Source organism: Danio rerio, chromosome 10, assembly GCF_052040795.2.
Source record: "Danio rerio strain M-AB ecotype USA chromosome 10, GRCz13ab, whole genome shotgun sequence".
Taxonomy (NCBI): Eukaryota; Metazoa; Chordata; class Actinopteri; order Cypriniformes; family Danionidae; genus Danio; species Danio rerio.
Genome location: NC_141030.1, coordinates 3700050 through 3725000, shown reverse-complemented (window position 1 = coordinate 3725000; position 24951 = coordinate 3700050). Strand labels below are relative to the sequence as shown.

Genomic DNA, 24951 nt, shown 5'->3' with positions numbered 1-24951 from the left:
ATTAGGAGTTTTGTAGATGTTAGAATCAGTGTTGTTCATTTTTAAGATATCCTTAAGCTAGTGTGCTCCAAAACGGTGACAAAATTAGCATAAACCGAAATGAACATGCAATCCTTGTAGTTTTTTCCACTTAATTTTGATCCTGAATGGATCAATGGTTTTATTCCCATCACCTCAAACTTCAGTTTCACTGAAAAAATGGTTGCATGCAAAACCGTTGCAAACAATTTATTTGTGTTGAATTTAAACAAACTAATTAAGTTGAACATTTAATTCAAATGTAATTTGTTTGTTTAAATTCAGTACAAATAAATTGTTTTCAACCACTTAAGAGTATAAGATTTGAGTAAATCCAAGGAATCAGCTTTGAATTAATTTTTTTTTTCCAGTGTTCTCGTAAAATCATAACCAATCAAGTGCTCCCTAGTGTCTGACATGCCCCGCCCCATTCAAGATGCTTCTCGGTTGCTTTTCTTTTGATGCAGCTTTTTTTTAAGGGGGAGGAGCTACTCTGTTCCGCCCTCTCATCGTGTTTCAGTTGAGATTACATCAAACATCAACTAAAAATGCATATTTCAAAGCTCTCCACAGGACCTTTAAACCTTTATTTTACAAGAAAAACCTCTTGATATTTGTAATCTCTTATTCAAGAGTGCTTTTCATATTATATTTGAGTTGTTTTATTCAATTTTAAAGTGTTTATCATTTAGATAATGCAAAAACAAAAAAACATTAAAGCATCTTATGACCTGTAAACTTGTGCATGTGTGAGTGAGGTGTTCACATTTATTACAAACTTATTATATATTGCAGTTTTTTCTCATTTGCATGCACATCATGCGTAAATTCCCATCATCCTGAGTACAATCCTATTCGTTTTAATTCCAGCTCATCAGAATAAGCTGGAGGAGATGATTAACGAGCTGGCGGTTGCCATGACAGCAGTCAAACATGAGCAGGAATACATGGAGGTCCGAGAGAGGATACACCGCGCAAGTAAGTCTGATCCTCGATGATCGCGTGACCAGTCAGCCTTCCTAGATAACATTTTTAACGCTTGTTGAGACTACTTATTTAAATTGAGCTGAAACGACACCATTCTTAAGTGTTTTGTTTTGATTTATTTGATTATTCCCTGTCTAACCTTTGTGTTTTTGTGTTTTGTCCTCTAGTCAATGACAACACAAACAGCAGGGTGGTGCTTTGGTCCTTCTTTGAGGCTCTAGTGCTGGTGGCCATGACCCTCGGACAGATTTACTACCTGAAGAGATTCTTTGAAGTGCGGAGAGTCGTATAAAAATCCTGTGTTCTCCAACAAACACATCGCGTCTGTGATTTACCAGTTTCACGAATTGGACGTCCAATTCAGCAGATCGGAAGAACTTGGTTGTTTCTCTAGTCCACCAGTCTTTGTTTTTATTCGCCCCAGTTGTAGACCTTCGTCATCGTTTTGTTTGCGAATTGGTTGCGAATGTTGTTCATTAATTGATTTTTGGTTCGTTTTAGCCCGGTTTTTTTGTACATTTTATTTTGAACAGGCGTCTTTTATTTTATGTTTTTGGCTTGGTGTTTCTTCTCCAGTACTGTTACAATTGCACATTACTATGAGAATGAAGTAGAGGTGGCGTTGCTCCATTGAGAATGGGGTTTAGGATTGTATGGAATGGCATGATGTAATTAACCATAACACGAACAGAGCGAATGGGGAAGTCTGACCGCAAGCACATTTCATGTCATATTCACTGCTTATTATCACATTTAATTATGCCGACAACCTCCATGGCACATATTTAAACCTGATACTGGTAAAGCAGGAAAACTAAAATGACTGCTCGGTTCAATTTGCAGATTTATTCTGGTGTGTTTTTAATGTTTAGGCAGGGTAGGCCCGATTTCTTTTTCCTTCTCTCTATCTTCAGTTTCTTCACACGGGAAGTACTTTATGTAGTTTTGTACAATTTTTGTTGTCTGAACCAACTCTTACATGAATGATGAATACTAAAGTTATTTGGCTAAGACTACTGGGAAAATGAAAATAATAATAAAATGAAAAAAAAAAAAGAGTAAACATCTGAAGTTCAATGAGTATGTCAAGTATGAGTTTGATTTAATAAACATGGAACATGTTCTTAAAATGACTCGATCAATGTGGATCTGGGTGAGCATTGTGGGAACTTTCTGCAACATTTAATGCGCTAAGTTTTAACTGCATGTCAAACTACATGTAAAGAATAACAATGGTCTCAATGTATTTCCCGTTTTTACATGTTTAATTTCTATAGCTTTTAAAGAATCCAAAAAGAGCCACATATTGATAATGTTACGGCAGCTGTTTTAACTTTAAGTTATGATTGAATTGCCTCGTTACAGTTATAAAGTAGTTTGATAAGCAGGAAATGTTCATGGGCCAATGACATGTCCACATTGAAATGGTCTATACTGTACAAACGTAAGACCTTTGTACAGAGCACTAGGTTTAATTTTATACTTTATATATTTTCAAGAGATAATTCACCCAAAACGAATAATTCTGTCATTATTTACCCAACCTTCACTAGCCACAAACATGAGAACAAAATAAGTTTTGAAATATGTTAAAAATCTTTAACCATTGACTTTCATCGTATTTGTTTTTCCTTCTATGGATGTCAATGGTTACATGTTTCCAACATTTTCCAATTCTCATCTTCCAAAATTTGGAAAAACTTGAGGGCGAGTAGTATTATATTTAAATTTTTGGGTAAGCTATCACTTTAATTTTAGCTCTCTATTAAGAAACAAAGAATATGAACATTTTGAGAGGAAAATGTATACCCAGTTTTCAAAATAAAAATACTTATTTAAGCATCAGGGTTCATACGGTCCTGGAAAAGACATGGAATTTTAGCAAGGCTTTTACCAGGCCTGGAAAAGTTTTGGAAAAATAAACTCAACGTTTTGGAAAAGTCATGGAAATTTGTTTGACAAATATCTGTATACTTGAATATATTTGAGGTGATAATATTGGGTCAAGTTCAAAATCATTTGCAATGTCTATCCCTTCACGTGACATTCTCTATGTAGGGCAAAAAGCTGCTTGCAGTCTATTGAAGTTTTGTAAAGACACAAGTCAACATTTTCACACAAGATATTTTCTAAAAACTGTTTTACAGGTATAAAATAAACACTACCTAGATTGTCACATTGTTTTGATATGCTGTAATAAATTTGAATATGCACTTATTTTCTTATTTACCACGTCCGTAGACATTACATGAAACAGTAGGTCATGAAAATTTACCTGAAAGTTTTAGTGAAAGTTAGTAGTAAAAATGTGTATGAACCCTGACGCATGGTATGTATTTAATGGGGCACCAAGCAAAGCTTTAACTGTTTTTAGGAGACTGTCATGGAGTTTTTTTTAAAATAATGCGCAGTGTAATATCAGGTGTTTTCAGCACTTCCCAGACTACTTTCTCTGCCCAGGGAACCTATTAAAGAAACAAATAAAATATTCAACAATAAATCCAAAAATAATTGATCCTAAGATAGAAAATGCTCACATTTTTGAGAGATTGTCTAACACAATGTTGTTTTCCTTATATTTTGAGAGCTTATATTTTGTCTCATTATGATAAGAAAAATATGTATGATATTAGAAAAAGATTTCTTTCATATCCTGTTAATCCTAAATGTAAAGAAGTGCTCTTTAAAATATTGAATCACATTTATTTATGTTAAAGTTCAATATCGGTGACAGTTTTGTAATTTAGATATTGAAACGACTGAACACTTGTTTTTCCCAATGTAATGTGGTACAAGGGGCGACGCAGTAGGTAGTGCTGTCGCCTCACGGCAAGAAGGTCGCTGGTTCGAGCCTCGGTTGGGTCAGTTGGCGTTTCTGTGTGGAGTTTGCATGTTCTCCCTGGGTTCGCGTGGGCTTCCTCAGGTTACCCCCACAGTCCAAACACATGTGGTACAGGTGAATTGGGTAGGCTAAATTGCCTGTAGTGTACGAGTGTGTATGGATGTGTCCCAGAGATGGGTTGCAGCTGGAAGGGTATCTGCTGCCTAAAAAAACATGCTCGATAAGTTGGCGGTTCATTCCGCTGTGACGACCCCGGATTATGAAAGGGACTAAGCCAAAAAGAAAATGAATTAATGAATTTGGTACAAAGAGTTTTGGGATGAAGTATTAGTTTTGATACAACAGAAAATATCTTTAAGACTTACCATCTTCAGGGAAAATTAATAAATTTGGCCTAATACTTAATGATAAAAAAGATATATAATGAATAATTTGATGTTATTATTAAAATTTTATATTCATAAATATAAGTCTTAAAATTCCCCGAAGACTATTGGTGTTTAAAGAAGAATTTGGGAAATATTTGAAGACATTAAGAAAGATGAAAAGCCAAAAGGCAAGATATTTAAGTTCATTAGAGGATTTTGGTTTCATATTTTGAGAACTTTAACTCCCCTGCTGCTTAATTTTCTTTCGCATTTAATTTTTTGTTATTTTATTTATGTTGTATTATAATGGGGATGGAAAGATTGTGAATGTATGCAAATTGATTGTTATCTCAGTCTTTTGTGTAATTCTAAAAAGCATGTTTAATGCCTTTCTGTTACTGTTCAAGCATTGTTAATTAAAAAAAAAAACTTTCTCTGCCCAGGGGGTCCCGTACTGTCTCTATAGATCTGGACTCCATGTGGGCCATTTCATGACTATCAGCTAATTTGTTTTCTTTCTTTTACCGCTCAAATATGACATTACTACACCAGCAGTGTGTCTGGGATCAGTACAATACTGAAAAATAAAACCGTAACCAACAAGTGCTTTCCAGAAGTAACGGCAATATAGATTATGTATTTTTCAGCATTCACATCCCCATCGATTCAGACAGTGTTTCCAACACCACTGGCAAAAATGCAACCCCAAACCAGGACGGAGCCTCCATGTTTCAAATAAAAAATAAATGAAACTGTGTGTGCGATTTATTTCTTCCTTTGCCAGACCATAACCAACAGGCTGTCGGAAGTTGTAGAGGTGTGATATAGATGCCATATGGTAGTAAACTTTTCCTCAGCGCATTTTGGCCCACTTGTTTTGGCAGACTATGCAGCGCCACTAATACGATCCAAGACCAGCGATGAGATGATCCCAAGGTTCCCATAATCCTGGACCAGGCCGTATCCTGAGCAGCTGCTGTGGTGGTTTTGGAGGAGTAGAGAGCATGAGTCTGATTCCTGTGACGCTCCAGGGACAGACGAGTCTTCGCTGATGTCCAGCTTCTCCAGCGCCTTTTTAATTCCTCACTTACATCAATTGGTGAACTTTTTTACTCGCTGCTGTCTTGCATGGTTCGGGACCGGAGGAGCTGCGCATCGATGGATTTGCTCTTCAGTGTTTGGACTCCCAGTAGTGATTATTAAACCACACTGAACTGAACTGAACTTAGACACTGAAAACTGAACTGACACTGTTTCAATTTACTATGATCTTCTATGTGAAGCTGCTTTGACACAATATACATTGTAAAAGCGCTATACAAATAAAGCTGAATTGAATTTAATCAAATTGTTCACTCCATTTAAATGTATTGGTATGAATGCAGATAATTTAATTTGTAAATAAACGTTTTAATGCTATAAACCTTTTTGAATTGACTTATAATGCAATGAAAGATCAACGAAATCCACAAACGACCCACGAGAATGACTGAGGTAATGCGGAACGTTAGTGCCGTCCATTTGTTTCCTATTCGGAGCATATTTCCTGCAGCACACAGACTCTCCCCATGTGTTTACTTTTGTGGAATAAATTTATCTAAACTATGGAAAACATTACCGATGGAAAATGGGGGAGTCTGCCGGTGAAATTACATGACAACATATTACAGACTCTTAAAGAGCTGGGATTTACATATATGACTCCCGTTCAGGTATTGGATTACTGTTTATACTGTCGCATGTTTCTTACCTTATTATCTGACGTAGAGTTGGCTAACTCCGCTGTCTTTCATTTCAGTCTGCCTGTATTCCTCTTTTTATGAGTAATAAAGATGTGGCTGCCGAGGCGGTGAGTTTGTATTTTTATCATAATGTGTAAGCTGCCCTAAGAACGTGTTATAAATATATAATAATCATTAATTGTCATTTCAGGTGACTGGCAGTGGGAAGACTCTTGCCTTTGTGATCCCTGCATTAGAAATTCTTCTAAAGCGAGAAGAGAAGTTAAAAAAGATGCAGGTGTGCACACTTTTGACCCTACTTATACAAGCCCAAATACAGTTTGTACAGTATGGAAAACGCAAATTAAAAAAAGAAAGCAGTGATTTCTAAAATTACTATGACATGTAATTCATTGCAGACAATACAGCAAACATTATATAATTTGTTCCTTATGGTCCCAATTTTGGTTCTTGCAACACATTTTTTAAAAAAGTTGTAACAGTAAAACATTTAGCACTTTGTTATGTTGTCATTCCTTTTCACAACAGTTAAACACGTTTAGGAATTGAAGACGCCAAGTGATGAAGTGTTTCAGGTGTCATTTTGTCACATTCTTTCTGCAAACAAGTCTTAAGGTGGACAACAGTATGGGCTCTTCGTTCAAAATTCACCACACATTCTCTATTGGAGACAGGTCAGGACTACAGGCAGGCCAGTCAAGCACATATATCCTCTTCCCCTGCAGTCAGGACTTTGTAAAGTGTACAGAATGTGGTTTTGCATTGTCTTAAAATATGCATGGGCTTCCCTGGAAAAGAAGGCAGCTTATTGTGCTCCAAAATCTCTATGTACTTGTCAACAATGTTTGTCGTATTGTCTGCAAAGAAATGCAAGTCAAAGAAAATTTAAATCACTACTTAATTTTTTTTTTATTTGTTCCAACCTTTTTTTGGATTTGGGGTTATCATTACTGTTTTCTTTCTGTTTTGGGGAGTGTAGTTCTTCCTTGTGTGTTATATAAAGTTTTAAAGTGATAGTTCACCCCAAAAAAATATAATAATTCTGTCATCGTTTATTCTTTACTTGTTTCAAATCTTTATGAGTTTCTTTCTTCTGCGAAACACAAAATAAGATACTTTGAAAAAAGCTGAAAACTGATAGCCATTGACTTTTATAGTAGGAAAACCAAATACCATGGAAGTCATTTTCCAACATTCTTCAAAACATCTTCTTTTGTGTTCAACAGAAGAAACTCGTTTAGTTTTCAAAACAAATCAAGGTTGAGTAAATGATCGATTTTAGATTTTTGTGTGAACTATCCCTTTAACTACAATTCTTTTAATGCATTTTTAGGTCGGTGCGTTGATCATAACGCCCACCCGTGAGCTGGCTATGCAAATCAGCGAAGTGATGGGTCGTTTTCTGCAGGGATTCCCTCAGTTTACGTGAGATAACATTTTTTACTGTACAAATGTTCTTACGAAGTTTGTTAGAAGTGTAAATCTTACGAAACGTGTGTTTGCTTTTAGACAGATCCTTTTAATTGGTGGAAGCAACCCTATTGAGGACGTGGAGAAGTTGAAGACTCAGGGGTGAGTACTTGCCCTGGACATACAGTATGCCGACATATTCAATATATTGTGTTCATGAAAGCGCACACAATGCTTTGTGCCCTTTACAGAGCCAACATCATAATTGCGACTCCCGGCCGATTGGAGGACATGTTTAGGAGGAAGGCTGATGGACTTGATTTGGCCACGGCTGTGAAGTCTCTAGATGTCCTAGTCCTGGATGAAGCTGACAGATTGTTGGACATGGGCTTTGAAGCCAGGTGATTTTCCACTAGAATCTTTAATAGGGGTGGAAGAAAAAAACAACGATGCATCAATTCTTTCCCTATCCCCACGGTCTCGCTGCAAATCAAAAGGTGATCCAGATTTCTGTGCTGTGGCCCAGCTCTGGAACAGTCTCTAGGGGTGTCAAAATTAATAGTTTCTTCGGTGCACCGCGATGCAGACGCAAACAATAAGGTATCGGTTCAGTAATAATCATAACCGGTTATTATGTACTGACGTCATTTATCTCCTATGCGCTCTGTCGCGAGGGAGGTGAGCGCGAGTATTTACAACACTCAGCCAACTCAGGGCCGGCCCGTGGCATAGGCACCAAAGGCAAATGCTAAGGGTGCTGTATATACAGGGGGGCGCCAGAAATGAGCGCGGTTCAGTTGGTTTTGTTTTCAAAATTCCTGACACACATTCAGTTATAGACGGCATTAACTCAAAAACCTCTTACCCTACAAAGATCTAAAGTGTGTTTCCTACAAAAAGACAAAGCTGGTTATGTTTCACAGCTGTCTTTTTATTTTTTTCGCTCGATATTACGACCACTGCTCCGTTTAAGCCCTCGCAATATTTGTTTAACCGGGAGAGCTCGCGCTGAGAGCAGCTCTCAGCAAGGGACCGTCGGAAAAGTGTTTTTTTTTTGTTGTTTTTTTTTGTTTTTCTGCTCCGCTCAGCGCGAGCTCTCCCTGTTGCGAGGGCTTAAGTGTGTGCGTGTGTGCGTGCGTGCGTGCGTGCGTGCGTGCGTGCGTGCGTGCGTGCGTGTGTGCGTGCGTGCGTTCGTGCGTGCGTGCGTGCGTGTGTTTGTTTGTTTCTTTGGTGCTGTCTATGTTTGTGTATGTGTTTGAATGAGAGACAGTGTGGTACTGTGTGTTTATACAGACAGCTTGTTATAGCCTCCCCCCTAAAATATAACACTGTATTGGAAAGCATCGTCAATGCACCGTGATGCACCGAGATATCGAATTGTACCGAATCGAAGGCATGATAATCATAACCGAACCGTGAGACCAGTATAGGTTCACATCTCTAACAGTCTCCCTCTGAACATCAGGATTTCTCCTTCATTGGATGCTTTTAAATCTAACTTAAAGACCTATTTTTGCTCTCTTGCCTTTAATGGACGCATGCATGCTATTTTTTTGTTGTATTTTAGTATTACTTTTATACACATATATTTCCTTGTATTTTTAATACCAGTTTTTAGTTTTATTGTCTAGTTTGTTTTATTGTAAATCACTTTGGATCAACTACGGTTGTGTAAAATTGGGCGGTTGTGTAAATTAAGTTTGCCTTGTCTTGCCTTTCTTCAGTGGAACACAAAATGAGATGTTTTGAAAAATGTTAAAAACTTGTAAACATTGACTTCCATAGTGTTTGTTTTTCCTACTTTGAAAGTGCCGGTTTCCAGCATTCTTCAAAACATCTTCTTTTTGTTCAAATGAAAAAAAAAGTCAAATGATTTTGGGACAAGTAAAGAGAGAGTAAATGATGACTGGATGACAAGTGCAACCCCAAAATGAAATATTCCAGAGTGTAGGAATACAATTTAACAGATTATTTTTGATGTGCCTCTGCAGTTTAAACACCATTCTGGGGTATTTACCCAAGCAGCGGCGCACAGGGCTTTTCTCCGCCACTCAGACGCAGGAGCTGGAGAAGCTGGTGAGAGCCGGTCTCAGAAACCCTGTGCGAATCACCGTGAAGGAGAAAGGGGTCGCGGCCTCCAGTGTGCAGAAAACCCCTGCCAAACTCAGCAACTACTACACCGTGAGTCATTTCTAATCAGCTGTAAATCAGAACCGCTGCGTTGATTATGGCTTAGAATTAGTATTGATCACTGTTGTGATCTCAGAAGCGAAAGAAGGATTCTGAGAACTTGCTATTGCTGCAGTTTCTGATCTACAGGTGTGAAAGCACCCTTATATACATTTCTAGGTGGTTTTGATATATGGAGTTGGAGACAAATCTAAACAAAGCATGCATATTGAACTGCAGGAATCAGCATAACAGAACCAATTGATTTTTTTCTTCTGGAGAAAGTATTATTTGTTTTATTTAGGCTAGAAAAGGTTATACAGTAGCCCCTTTCACACATACAGACCTTTCCGGAAAATTACCGGCAATTTTCCGGAAAGGTTGTATGTGTGAACAGGTCCTTTTGAAAATACCAGTAAATTCGTTCTGGCTATTTTCCGGAAAGAGAAGTTGTAACATTACCGGCAATTTGCCAGAATGCTGCGCTGTGTGAACGCAGAAGGAAGATTTCCGGAATAAGCGCGTGCACGTCTAGAACGAGCTGACGTGAGACGTCTGCTTTAGCCAATCACAACAGTCAGACGCATTCACGTCCGCGCGGTTTATGAGAATAAAAGCCTTTGAATATTTTTCCAGACACATTTAGCTGCTAGAAGTTAGTCAGATCACGTTTATATGTTCTTCTTAATGCCAACTGTGTAAATAATCATCGATGAGATGCTTATGATAAGCCGTTGTTTGTTTACCTTCAAGCTTTGCGTGTGGCTGTGAAACAGCCTGTGAGCGCCTGCACACGCACATATTATGAACATCTCGACATGCGAAAGTGATCCTGCGGAAGTTGTTCACAACACTGATCATCCACAGAGTTTGTAATTTAGTCAAATGTTTACAAATACAAGCGCAGCCGTTTAAAGCTCATTTGTGGTGAATGATGTCAGAATTTACCGGTATTTTGGAATGGATGTGTGAATGCTCTTTTCCGGAAAAATTCCGTAACGTCCTCGCCTGTGTGAACAGCGCTTTTTTGTATATACCGGTAAAGTCGTTCCGTAAATTTTCCGGATATTTACCGGTATCACTGTGTGAAAGGGGCTATTGACTTGCCTAATTTCCCTAACCTGCCTAATTATCCTAGTTAAGTCTTGTACACTGTTTAAATCGACTAGCCTTTTGGTATGTTTGGAATGAAAACATCCACTGAATTAAACTGCTGTAAAAATGCATCAGAAATGTATTTTTTTCAATATGTTTTTTGAATAAATCTGTTAATCAGCCGCTGTCGTGATTAAAACTATTAAATGTTAACTCTTTAATTGACAAGTTCACAAATTATATATATATATATATAATTTTTTTTTTTTTTTTTTCCAATATAAAAGGTAATCATAAACTTTTTTTTTTTTTTTTTCTTTTATCACAGTCTTGGACATGTGAATGATCAGTAACAACACTGGCTTTGATGCATTGTAAGATTTTGATTGTTTTTTTACCTAATTTTCTGTTGGTGGCTGTTTTTCCTCCATTGACTTCCATTATAAGCACATTTGATGGTGCATAAATACACAGTCTTTGTTTTTGTTTACTTTGTGTAGTTCTGAAAGCTGAGATGCTTATTTAGATTTTCTCAGACACACACAAGTGCTCAAAGGTCACTCTCACACACATATTTACACTTAAATTTGCTGTTATACTCCATATAAAATCCAAAAACTAAGTTGTTTTTTGCACAGGCCTATCTAAAGGGTTAATAGTGCCAATTGATGATCAACAGTAAAAATGACTAACCACCAACAATCAAACGGCAGGATGATGTGCTGTCATAGATTTGTAATACAAAATATATAAAAAGGGGTTATAATGGAAGTCAATGAGGCAAAAACAGCCACCAACAGTAAATTAGAGAGAAAAAAAATGAAAATTAATCAAAAACACTGCATCAAAGGCAATGATGTTTCACATGTCCAAGACTGTGATAAAAGGAAAAATAATCCACAATTACTTTTTATATTCAAAATACGTCATTTTGTGTGTGTTTTTTTCGTATAGGGGTCTGTATTGTTGACTGTTTAATGCATGTTCCTTGTCTCATTATTATCACTTCTCTGCTATAGTCCTCCAGTTAGTCTGTTGTTTACTTGTGCTTTTTCTTCATTATGTGCAGATGTGTCGAGCAGAGGAGAAGTTCAACACTTTGGTGGCCTTTCTCAGGCAGCACAAGCATGAGAAACAGCTGGTTTTCTTCAGGTGTGTTAGACTGAGTCTTCCACATACACTCAGACTACACTCAAACACTTGCACTCAAACCTTTGCCCAGGATGACGGGGTTAAAGCCCCTACACACAGAGAGTCAGAACCTCGGTTTAACGTCTCATATGAAAGACGGCACTCACTGAGCAGAATAGAGTCCCATTAATATACTGGGGCATTAGGACTCACACAGACCACAGGTTGAGCTCCCCCTGCTGGTCTCACTTGTGGCAACAACCTAGCTTTCCCCAATGACTGTAAAAAATATGGACGACGCGACAGCCCCTTTTCCCATTGAACGCCTTGAGGGCAAAACGCCTGCTTGACGGGCACAAACTGTCGCAAAAGACTGCTGAAATTGGAGCCTTGACATGCGCAGAAGGACTGTCTGATGGAGCCAGAGGAGGAGCCGCGAAAATGAGTCGAGCTTCCAACCAAACGCTTTATGTAAAATCAACCACGCCCCCCGAACTTCTCAGCATGCGTTTGCTGTCATATCAACACAAATGGATGTAATAACGTTGACAAATATGAGGGTTTTATATATTCAATCGTGCCAGCTCCGGACCGCAGCGTATAACCTACTCGCGGCGTCGCGGGCTAATTCCGGCATGCATGCGGCAGCGCCGGCTCGCTCGGCCGCCGCATCTGGCTCGATTGACTCGGGCTGGAATCAGGCAGTGAGTCCAGGCATCCGGAGTAGGTCCAGCAGAGGGAGTCAGTCTGAGCTCTGAGGGGTAAGTCTCCGGCAGGTGAGAATCTAGCCGGAACTGGCCCGAGTGTGTTTTGCTATCTGGGTGGCTAGGCGTGTATCAGCAAACTAATAAAGCCCGAAAAAAGCCCTGACCTTAGAGAATAAACAGTGTTTCACCAGGATCATGTATGTCAGAAACTGTAGTTTACTGCAGAACTCATTTTGTCATGGTAAAACAACACAGAAATCGAATAATAACACTTCAGTCTCCTGCCGAAGCTCAGACGTGCTGCTTTGGGAAACTGTCAATCACAGCTGTCAATCACGATGACACGCCCAGCATTAAATTACTGCTAAAAACAAACTGTTTACAAAAATGAAGATCTGCACCTATTTCAGCACAATAACCAGTGCCTTAATTGACCAGAACCATCTTTCGGGACATTTTATTGCAAGTGTAATCATTTTTTTTATTTGGGCTCAAGTCTCCTTCATTAACACGGAGGAGGCGGGCTTTATGACTTGTACTGCAGCCAGCCCCCAGGGGGCGATCTAACGGCCGAGACCTTCACTGAAACGCAGGCTTGCGGCACACTTGGCTTTCCCATGTAGTCTCCCATCCAGGTACTGACCGGGCGCAGCCCTGCGTAGCTTCAGTGGGCGACCTTGTGAGAGTTGCAGAAAGCTAGCTGCCGGCAAATATTAATTATATATAAATTATATTATTATTTAATTATTAAATTGAAATTGTAATTCTTTTTTAACATGTTAAGCATAGTAGTTTTAGTAACTTTTTCATAATAACTCGTTTTTGCCATGCCATTACATAATATTTTACTAGTGCAGTTTTAGATAGGCAAGTTAGGTTAATTAGGCAAGTCATTGGTCGACAATGATTTGTTTTGTAGGTAGTCAAAATAATTAAATCTTAAGGAGGCTAATAATTTAGATTTATAATAATTAAATAAAAACTAACAACTGCTTTTATTTCGGCGAGAAAAAATGACAAACAAATATGTTAGAAAATATTGAGAATCATTCTGTGAAACATCTCTTGGGAACTAAAAAATTAATAAATAAATACTGGACGTGTCTGTCACCTGTGCTCATTTTAACGTTTTCTTACTGAATAGGAGCATCTCTCTTTGTTTTTTTTTTTTTAAATGTTTTCTTTAACCCGCAGCACCTGTGCCTGTGTGGAATATTTCGGAAAAGCCCTGGAAGTCCTGGTCAAGAACGTCAGCATCCACTGCATTCATGGAAAGATGAAGCATAAACGCAACAAGATTTTTGCCGATTTCAGGGCTCTGAAGAGGTGAGGGCACTGCATCATTTAGCCTTTATAGCTAATTACAGAGAAAGCTATTTTAATTTAATTCATATTTGCAATACTATTAAACAACAACTCCATTTATCAAAATACAGTGGGATTCTGGTGTGCACAGACGTCATGGCGAGAGGCATCGACATACCCGAAGTCAACTGGGTGCTTCAGTATGACCCGCCAAGCAGTGCAAGGTAACAGTGACATTAGATTTAATGCAAAAAAAGGTTCAATTCTCATTTATAAATCATAAAAATAAAGGTAACACTTTTCTTGAAGGGCTGTTCATAAGACTTTCATGACACCTTTATAATCTTGACGATACATCATGAATGTAAAGGTGATTGTATGAATGCTTTTGACAACTGTCATTAGCTCCGTTACGCTATTTTAAATGCTAAGGTGACACCTTTATAATGATGACATGACACATTGTAACTGAATGCATGCTCAGTTATGTCATTTTAAATGCAATGGTGACGTTGTTTTGTGACAGATGTCTTTATGACAACTTGACATTACCAAGACTACATAACTTGTCATAAATCTGTCTTTAAATTGTGTTGAAGCAGTAACGCTTAACTTGAAGGGGTGTTCATAAGACTGTCATGACACCCTTATAATCATGACGACACATCATAAATGTAAAGTAGATTGTATGAATGCTTATGACAACTGACATTAGCTCCGTTATGCTATTTTAAATACTAAGGTGGCGTTGTTTTGTGACAGATGTCTTTATGACAACTTGCCATTACCAAGACTACATAACTTGTCATAAATATGTTATTAAATTGTGTTGAAGCTGTAACGCTTTACTTGAAGGGGTGTTCATAAGACTGTCATGACACCTTTATAATGATGCCATAACATCTCTTGAATATGAAGGAGATTGTATGCATGCTTATGACAACTGTCATAGGCTTAGATAGTTCATTTTATATGCAAAGGTGACATTGTTTTGTGACAGATGTTTTTGACAACCTGACATTACCAAGACTACATAACTTGTCATAAATATGTTATTAAATTGTGTTGAAGCAGTAACGCTTTACTTGAAAGGGTGTTCATAGGGCTGTTATGACACTTTTATAATCATGACATGACACATTTAGGAAAGAGATTTTACGCATGCTTATGACCGTCATGAAAGTGTCATTGGCTCAGTTATGTCATTTTAAACACAAAGGTGACATTGATTGAGATGTCTTTGTTATAAGAACTTGACATAAACAAATACATCATAACCTGTCTTTGCCATGACAACTTGACATTACCAAGACAACATAACTTATGACAGCATAAATCTGCCATAAACATGATTGTCGTTATTTTTGTCATGAATATGTTATAATAGCTTTTTTTTCCAGTGGAACAAACTAAATTTGTTTTTAAAATTTATCAATAAAAGTGTCATTACTCTGTCAGATTAATTTATAACAGCGTCATTAGTAATCAGTGACATTTAATGACATTTTATTGACACATTCAATTTGTACAAGAAAAATGTTAATGATGCTGTTATAAAATTCATGACTAAATTACAATGGCTTTATGGCCATCATGTTTATGACAGAGTTATGACAAGATGTGCTGTTTTGGTAATGTCAAGATGTCATTGCAAAGATATCTCAGACAGCATCACCTTTGCATTTAAAATGACGTAACTGAGCAAATGACACTTAATGACATGTCATAAGCATGCATAAAATCTCATTCATATTTATAAGGCGTCATGTCATGATTATAAAGATTTCATGACAGTCTTATGAACACACATTGAAATAGTGTTACAGCTTCAACACAGTTTAAAAGGTGCCATACTGTTTGTATGTTTTGTGCGTAATGAATGAAAGGTAATCAAGTGAAATTCTCCATCCATTAGTTCCTTTGTGCATCGCTGTGGACGAACTGCACGTATTGGAAACCAAGGAAATGCGCTTGTCTTTCTTCTGCCAATGGAAGAGTCATATGTCAATTTCTTGTCCATTAATCAAAAGGTAAGTCAGAGAAAAACTTTCACATTTTCAAAACTTTCATATACAAATGATCAGTGAAGACTGAGTGTTATCACACTCAAAATAGGCTACAGAATTAAAGGTGCCATAAAATGAAAATCTGGATATACCAAGGCATAGCTGAATAGTAAGAGTCCAGTACATGGAAATGACATACCGTGAGCCTCAAATACCATTGTTTCCTCATTCTCATGTCCTGCAAGTATAAAATGCTAAACCCATACTCTTATTCCTGATTCACACGGGCCGTCAATGTCAATGCTTCCCATTTACTTTAAACGGCTGACATCAAGTGTTGCCAAACTGAATTGTAGATCCATCGGCGACGATTCAGCAGCATTGCTCGCTGCAGAAGTTAGGAATTTCTCAACTTTTCAAGCAGCAACTATACTATGTACATATCAAAGAACAATATAACAATTTCCCTAACATTTCAGCCCGCAACCCCCAAAATAACTATGCCAGTGACTCACGAGTCTCAGTATCCTCTGAGGTGGTTATAAATCTATAACCCTGGATAAAAATACCAATTGACCCAAGTCTATTAATCGTTTAATTTAGAAAAACGGCACTCAGAGACCTCCATGTTCAGTCATGGCCTGTATTTATTTTTAATGTACGCAGGTGCTGTAAAGGTGTCCGAAATTTTAACCTGGTAACAAAATCAATGTGCTGCATGTGATGTTATTGCTGTGTCTTATAGTAATATAGTGTAATCACCCTAGGGGACGCCAAATAATCAAAAAGCTAATTGGTTATGTTGTTTTTTTAATGTAACTATTATTAAAGGGCCATGAAACCCCCTCGTTTCAGCAGGGTGTTTTCACACCTCTACTTTGGAAAAAGTCAGAAAAGTGGGCGTGTCCAGCTCTGTTTAGGGGGGAGTGTCGGAGGAACTAAAGAGGGATGGTGTGGGAGTGTCTATTTGCTGAGTTTCAGAGTCAAAACACACACAGGGGACAATGTGACTGTGTTTACATGGACATCTGTAGTCGAATTATTTGCCAAATTATTAAATGGTGGACTTTAACTGCAGTTTGGCTCTTTCATTCAGGGAATTCATTCATGCCCCTCGCGACAAACAAGATATTTGATTCGAGGATCTGCTCTAAGCGTGTATTTTTCATGCAATGTTTGATACCGCACGGCGAATGAGAGAAAAAAAAACCCTCAGCATTTCCCGGAAACTTGGATGCACACAGCAGGTAGCATCAGAAAGCCGCGTGTGTTATTCTGGTCACAAAATGCGGCGAGGTTACACGAGGTTACACTTTAGTTGTGGTGCTAACATGTTTACACTCGGTTTAATAGTTAGTTCGATAAGAACAAACTGAATAAACAAAGAGCACTGGTCGCTCACTTACCAAATCTTTAGAGACAGGACAATCACCAGCAACTAGAGCCGCATCTTTATTAAGAGAAGACTACAAGCCAATCCGGATCTCAGCGATTGCAGATGAGAACAGCTCTCAGGTAAACAATGTTCCTCCTTAGACACTTAAGTTATTGTTGTCGCGTACACTGTTAATCGACACGTGACTCTGAGCTCTCACAGAGAGAAAATGAAAACAAAACTTAACTGCAGCAAACTATAAAAGCAACACTTCACGCTTGTTTTGCCAACACAACGTGGTGTGTCTCATCTAAACACTGTGACAGTAATGAATATTAATGAAGTTGCACAATAGAGCGCGCTGATTGGTTTGAACCAAGCCTTACTCATGCATTAATGCAGCACACTCGGAGACATAATAAGACCCACTCTGGCACAGACGCCCAGTCTGCACGCTGGAATACATGCTATTATCTCATGGCCGTGACGCAGCTTCAAAAATTCGTTCAATCCGGATGTACGAATTTGCTTGAAATAACGCAAAAACAATCAATTTACACTTTTTAGTGAGATATAGGTGTCTTAATAGTGTTTTTAGCAGTCTGGGACACATATACGACTGTCAACAGCTCAAAAATGTGTTTTGGTGTTTCGTGACCCTTTAACTACTATTTTTGCTTCTGTAGGTTATGGATGAAATATGGTAATTCTAATAGTTTAAAAAAATCTATTAGATTTCATACAAACCCCCCCAGTGATTGTATGAAAACATATTACTATCCATTGTATATCATTTAGGTTCATGCATCTTTCTGGTTGTTTGTGCAGCTTCATACCCTGTTTGTCTTAATATTCTCTTTTCTTATTATAAATGTTTGACGTTAAGGTGCTAAGTGCTTGTACTTTGTCCCTCAGTGTCCCCTTCAGTCGTTTTCCTCAGTGAAAGATGTGGTTGATGTTCTGCCGAAATTGAAGGCGATGGCTTTAGGCGACCGAGCGATGTTTGAGAAGGGCATGAGAGCCTTTGTGTCGTATGTGCAGGCGTACGCCAAACATGAGTGCAGTCTGATATTTCGCATTAAAGGTGAGTGAGTTTACTTGACCACGGTGGCCGAGAGCTAAAGGCCGTAGCCAGAGACTCTGTAACGTAATAGCAGAGATGAAGCTAAAAATGCGTCCAAACACTGCTGTTTCCACAGAGCAGCTCAGTGCTGGATTCGGTTAAATTCTCCTCAAAGCAGAAGCTGTGAACTACAACCTGTAGATGTTTTTATTTGTTAAAATTGATCATGACATGTACAGTGTCTAGCGCTAACGGTATGCTGCAGCAATGATGTAAACAATGGGAAATGCTGCTTTGCACCGCTAATGATTGAGCTACAAATTCATATTTATCAGTCAAACTGCTGTAAACACACACACACACACACTTCAACAGCAGTGCAGTGTCTCTCTATGTGTGTGCGCGACTGCATTGTTTCTCTTTACATCTCAGATAATGAAGTCGCAAAAGATATGTGGATGATTTATATCACTTACACCTGCATATTCCGGATATATGTGAAAGATGTCGTGTAACGCGTTGAGTTTAAAAAATACAGGAGAGCTCACCTAACTGGTGGTAGCAGCAGACAAATAAATCAAGGCACACACAGGTCGCATCCCACATCTTGTGCTTTATTCTTCTGTCACGATATCTTACAGAAAATAACGTAATCCGAGCATCAGAGAAAAAGAAAGTCCCGCGCAGATGCACTTGTTACAGAAAGCTCACACATTCACGCACACACATAGACACACGCAATAGCGATGTCTCTTATGGCCCGTTTCTACTGAGTGGTACGGTTCGGTTTGGTACACTTTTATGGCCGTTTCCACTGTCAATAAGCGTACCGAACCAAACCGTACAACTTTTTCAGCACCCTTTCAAAAGGGTCCCAAAAACGAGAAAGAGTACCAAAAGGTGGAGCTACACGCGCAGCCGAACGCTGACTGGTTACGTCACGAGCTCGTGGAGCTAGACAGAATGTAAACAAAGGATCCGCCATGTTCTAATACACAGCCGAGAGATTACATGGATATACTATATGCATATAATAACCAGCCATGGATGACCCGGGCTCAAACAAACCTTGTCGTCGTCTTGATGAACAGACACAATGCAAAGAAGAACAAAATCTGCCGTGTGCTGTTGTTGTGAGCCCGTCTAAAAGTGCGAGCGGTATTTGCTTTCTTCCTGGACCGCGCGATCGCGTCTATATTTGATATAACAAACTTCTTGAGCTGATAATAATAACGTGTAATATGTGATTGTTGAAGTGTCTCCGTCATCTGATCCATTCAGAAAGAAAAGACAAGCGCGAGAGTAAAGCGCGGGGAAAAAAAAGGAGAAACCCGGCAAAACACAGGAGCAAAAGTGTTTAACAACCTGAATCATGAACAAACTGCCATGATTATCTTCGCCTTTTGGACTATTATCAACTGGGAATGACAAAATAACTCTCTAACAGAGTTTGCATGTGCTGCTGAAGATTACAGACACAGATGAGAGGTTTGCGCTGACTGCGGGCTCTGTTGCGTGTGTTTTTGAACCCAAATAAATACTAAATGTATGATGCGTGTAGTTTTACTGTAATTAATAATATATCGGAGACTGTAAGGGGCTGTATGTGTTCATATATGTTGCATTTATGTATTTATTTTATATAATTACAGACGTTACAGTAGCTTATTTCGCACTGTCATTGATCTGCAGTTTTAATCAATTCTTGTTCATAGAAAAGTCAGTAATAAACATTTATACACAAGTATTTATGTGTATAAAGCATCTGTTTTGTGAGAAGTGCTTCTCATATGATATGTAAACAACCCGTACAGCTTTACTGTAGACATTTATTCGAGCGAGCATGACGTCGACATAAACTTTATGTCGTACAACACGCCCACCAAAAGGGTACCCTTTGTGGTGGAAACACAAGACCCGTACCAACCCGAACCGTACTGTACCGTACTGTACTGTACCAGTCAGTGGAAACGAGCCATTAAAGGAGCTGCACCCCATTTTGAGTGACTGTTGTGACTGACTGTTTACACAGCAGAAAAGCGCGTGCTTGTACGGGCATGACGCGGAGCCGAATCGCACCACATCATGACGATGACCAATCAGAGTCACTTGAGGTCAGGCCTTTCAGAGGAACTAGGAAATATATCAGTCGTTTTCATGTTAGCTGAGTAGCTGTACATAATCAAAGTGAGATTTATGAAAAAAATAACACGATTTCCTTCAAGTGAAACATGAGCACACATTGCTTTGCATCTTATAAACACAACCAAGCCTTAAATTTACATTCTGGACCACCCCTTTAAAGTGCTGTTGCTTGTAATGTCTTATTGCTCATCATCAAAAATTAAAATAACAACGTATGACAGCTGAGGGGAGTTCGAGGGACTCAAATAAAACAAACCCTGAAACTCTGCCCATTGTGAGGAGAGTTTACTCGCACGTGACTAGTTTTAGCTGTTTTGGTCTGTTTAGAAACTTTCAACCCAAGCTCATTCTGGAAACGTAGCCCCGCGGACGTTTCTGGAGACCGCGATTTACGTGGCTGGAGGTACGTAAGGCCGCGTTTAGTTTTTTTCGAGCGAACGCTGCGGGGCGGTGTGGCGCCGCTCCGCCCCTCCTCTTCACGCTCGCCGGCCGACAGCTCGCCTCCGAGTGGAGGGCTTTCCCGATGCAATCAGTTTGTCTGCTTAGCTCACAGCATTGCGTCGGCGGAGCGGAGGCCCCAGAGGAGGAGCCGGCCGTGTTGGACGACGACCGGGATCGAGTCCGGGGAACAGCAGGTTCCGAAAATCAGGTAAGACGAAAAACGGAATCCGAAAAATAAGGGCGAGAACGCGGCGGGATCCGAAAACGCGGTCGAAATCGAAGACGAGGGCTTTTGCTTTTTTTTTTTTCTGGACGGCTTTTGCGAACCGTCGCTCGGGTTTAGGGAAGGAGGAGGAGGAAGAGGAGGGCGGCCGAGTCGCCCGATCCGGCGGCTTTTCACGCAAGAACGGCGCGGTCGCGAACGTCGCGCGCTCTCGAGAGGCGCCCGAGACGCAAAAAAGCGCGCACAGCTGCCTCTCGCGAATCCGCGAAAACAAAAACCGCTCGAATACGTAAATCGCGGTCCGCAGAAACGTCCGCGGGGCTACGTTTCCACAATGAGCCCGGGTTGGAAACTTTGCAGTGTGTAAGCGAACCGCACCAAGAACAAAAATAAACATTGTACGATTTTAATCCCTGTTTCGGAACAAAAGAATTGATCTACAGGTGTGAAAAGCTCTCTCGGCTCTCTTTTAGGCTCTCTCGGCTACCCTAAACAACACATTTCATAAGATTCATTGCTAACATTTCTCATCTAAATATCTTGATGGTTTCTTTTTTACAGACCTAGATTTCGCCGCTCTGGCTCGTGGCTTTGCTCTTGTCCGATTACCCAAAATGCCTGAATTAAGAGGAAAGACCTTCCCAGACTTTAAAGCGGAGGCCATTGACACAGACACCATCCGCTTTAAAGATAAAAACAGGGAGAAACAAAGACAAAAGTGGCTGGCGGAGCAGAAAGAGAAAGAGGTGCCGCTGAGGAAGAACTTCATCAAGAACAAAGCCTGGTCCAAGCAGAAGATCAAGAAGGATAGGAAGAAGAAGAGGGCTTCCAAAAGAAAGCTAGATCAGGTTTGCTACTTACTATATTGCTCGATCACAGTTTTTTGTACACACACTGGCTGTCAGAAATTAATTCAATTCAATTAAATTCAATTAAACTGTTTATTGTCATGTGCACAGTAAGGAAACACGTTTCCCTGTACAATGAGATTCTTACTTTGCCGTCCACAGTGAAGTCATACACACAACATACACATATATACACAGAAGTGACTGAAGTATGATTATAAAATGTAAGTATATAAATATCTATAAAAGTAAACAATATATAAAACTGATTTAAGTAATGAAACATGTAAACAATGTACAGTGGTTCTTAAATTGTCCATATAATGCAAAAAGTGCCTAGTGCAATTGGCTTATGTGCCAAAAAAAATAGTGCAAACTGGGATGGAGAATGTAGTGTTGTACTGAGCAGAAAAAGAGACTGTTATGTGCATTGGTTATCTGTTTAGAAGTCTGATAGCTGATGGGAAGAGAGTTCTTGAGTCTAGAAAGAGTTCTTGAGTCTATTAGAAATTAGAAAGATAGGTCAGAAATACTAATTCATTCATTCAGAAAATTGATTATTATCAGTGCTGTAAATCAGTTTATGTACTTCATATTTTTATGAAAACTGTCATACACTACCATATAAAAAAAGCTTGTTTTCTTCTTTTTTTTTATTCAAAGAGAGTAAAACTATTATATATATATATATATATATATATATATATATATATATATATATATATGTGTATGTATATATATATATATATATATATATATATATATATATATATATATATATATATATATATATATGTATATATATGTATATATATATATATATATATATATATATGTATATATATATATATATATATATATATATATATATATATATATATATATATGTATATATATATATTTAATACAATTTTATTATAAAACATGTATAATTTCTTAAAGGAAATGTAACAAGCTCATTTTTCCCAATCTCATATTCTGATTCAGAAACTGAACATCTGGAGGTGTGCTGTGGGCAGAGCTACTGACAATCTTTATCAAAACAGGATTAAAAACAGTACATTTAATTAGGGCCAGACAATAATTCGATATCAGTCTATATCGTGATAGATGTTTTTTCAATAACGGTGATATGATTTTTAAACCCGTTTCCGATATTTCGATATACATTTGCATATTTATTTTATTATTTATACAATTGAAGTCAGAATTATTAGCCCCCCTGAATTATTTTTTTCCCCGGTTTATGTTTAACGGAGAGAAGATTTTTTTTCAACATGCAGTTGAAGTCAGAATTATTCACCCCCTGTGAATTATTTTGCTTTTTTAAATATTTTCTAAATGATGTTTAACAGAGCAAGGACATTTTCACAGTATGTCTGATAATATTTTTTCTTCTGGAGAAAGTCTTATTTGTTTTATTTCGGCTAGAATAAAAGTGGTTTTTAATTTTTTAAACACCATTTTAAGGTCAACATTATTAGCCCCTTTAAGCTATATTTTATTTTCGACTGTCTACAGAACAAACCATCGTTATACAATAACTTGCCTCATTACCATAACCTGCCTTGTTAACCTAATTAACCTAGAAGTGTCTTGAAAAATTTCTAGTCAAATATTATTTACTGTCATCATGGCAAAGATAAAATAAATCAGATATAAGAAATTAGTTATTAAAACTATTATGTTTAGAAATGTGTTGGAAAAATCTGCTCTTTGGGGAAAAAATTGGGTGGAAAAATTATTCAGGGGGGCTAATAATTCTGACTTCAACTGTATGTCTAAACATAATAGTTTTAATAACTCATTTCTTTTCACAGCCAGCCCTACTTTTACATATATATTTCTTTGAAATAAATGCATAATAACATAATTATTACAAACCCTTTTTACCGCAATGGTATACAAACCTGGGATACTCTGTAAAATGTCAATGCTAATCTTCACAGGATTCGGACGCTGCAGAGGAAGACTTAAACGAGCTTATGAATGACACCCGTCTGCTGAAGAAACTGAAGAAAGGGAAAATCACCGAGGAGGACTTCGACAAGCACATGAGTTCAACGGACAAACACAAACCAGCAGGAATAGACAGTTCTGATGGAGACTGAGAAAGAGACGTCATGTGTGAGACTTCATGCTGTCGTTTCACTTCGATATGCTGTATCAGCAGTGTTACTTCCTTTCTGATTGACTTTCTCTGGGATGTACGAAGTCCATGCGTTCATCACCAATGTGCTTTTGTACTAACAATATTATACACAGTACGTCACTTGTAATTAGAAATGTATAATGCTGTCAAATCATCTCTGCAGGACTGTGTGATTTATACTTTTTCATTAAGAATAATGTTGAGATGAATTGCGCTGAAAATAAAGCAAATGTAATATGACTCCCATTTAAATTCCCAAAGGAGAGTGCTTTCATTTAACACATATAAAAAAGTTCTGTATGTATGTGTAATTGATTATGAATACAGAAATTCACTGTGCCATAGTATTTATATTCTACTACCGGTATATAAAATGAATTGGTCACACTTTACAATAAGGTTCATTAGTTAATGCATTTACTAACATGAACTAATCATGAACAACACATGTACAGCATTTATTAATCATAATTGAACATTTACTAATGCATTAATAACATCCAAGTCCATGCTAGTTAACATTAGCTAATGCACCATGAGTTAACATGAACTAACAATGAACAACTGTATTTTCATTAATTAACGTTAACTAACATGAGCAAATACAGTAGTAAATATATTGTTCATGTTAGTAAATGCATTAATTAACATTAACTAGCGAACCTTATTGTAAAGTGTGACCAGTAAATTAAATGTTTTAATGTTTTTGATGCCACTGATCATGAAATATGATCATTCTAAAATGTAAACGACTTCAACTGTAAACGAATGTAAACGACTGAAGACCAACTAAACTTCTCTGACCACATTTCTAGAACTGCTCGATCTCGCAGATTCGCACTCTACAACATCAGAAAGGTCCGACCCTTCCTATCTGAACAACTCCTTGTTCAAGCTCTTGTTCTCTCCAAACTGGATTACTGC

At 38.1% G+C, this 24951-nt stretch overlaps 2 protein-coding genes across 3 annotated transcripts in view; both read left to right on the top strand.

Moving 5' to 3' along the window:
• Window positions 1-2135, top strand: part of tmed2 (transmembrane p24 trafficking protein 2) — a 7808-nt gene extending 5673 nt beyond the window's left edge. For both annotated transcript variants that reach the window (NM_199548.2, XM_087268859.1), the window contains 2 exon segments: window positions 889-996; window positions 1173-2135. In NM_199548.2, the coding sequence (NP_955842.1) occupies window positions 889-996; window positions 1173-1297 (233 nt within the window). In that variant the 3' untranslated portion in view covers window positions 1298-2135.
• Window positions 2136-5738: 3603 nt separating this feature from the next.
• On the top strand, window positions 5739-24273 carry ddx55 (DEAD (Asp-Glu-Ala-Asp) box polypeptide 55). The gene is made up of 14 exons (NM_173229.2): window positions 5739-5927; window positions 6014-6064; window positions 6148-6234; window positions 7291-7382; window positions 7467-7529; window positions 7619-7768; window positions 9359-9548; window positions 11701-11783; window positions 13664-13795; window positions 13906-13998; window positions 15690-15804; window positions 18071-18239; window positions 21589-21875; window positions 23825-24273. The coding sequence occupies exons 1-14, from the start codon at window positions 5820-5822 to the stop codon at window positions 23984-23986; spliced, it is 1782 nt and encodes a 593-aa protein (NP_775336.2). The 5' UTR covers window positions 5739-5819; the 3' UTR covers window positions 23987-24273.
• Window positions 24274-24951: the final 678 nt, after the last annotated feature.

What these genes read in the sequence shown, in the direction of transcription:
- ddx55 (NM_173229.2), top strand. Translation starts at nt 5,820, where the DNA reads ATGGAAAACATTACCGATGGAAAATGGGGGAGTCTGCCGGTGAAATTA. An exon ending in CATATATGACTCCCGTTCAG is followed by an intron (nt 5,928 to 6,013) that starts GTATTGGATTAC and finishes CTTTCATTTCAG; the next exon opens with TCTGCCTGTATTCCTCTTTT. An exon ending in TCTTGTCCATTAATCAAAAG is followed by an intron (nt 15,805 to 18,070) that starts GTAAGTCAGAGA and finishes TTTGTCCCTCAG; the next exon opens with TGTCCCCTTCAGTCGTTTTC.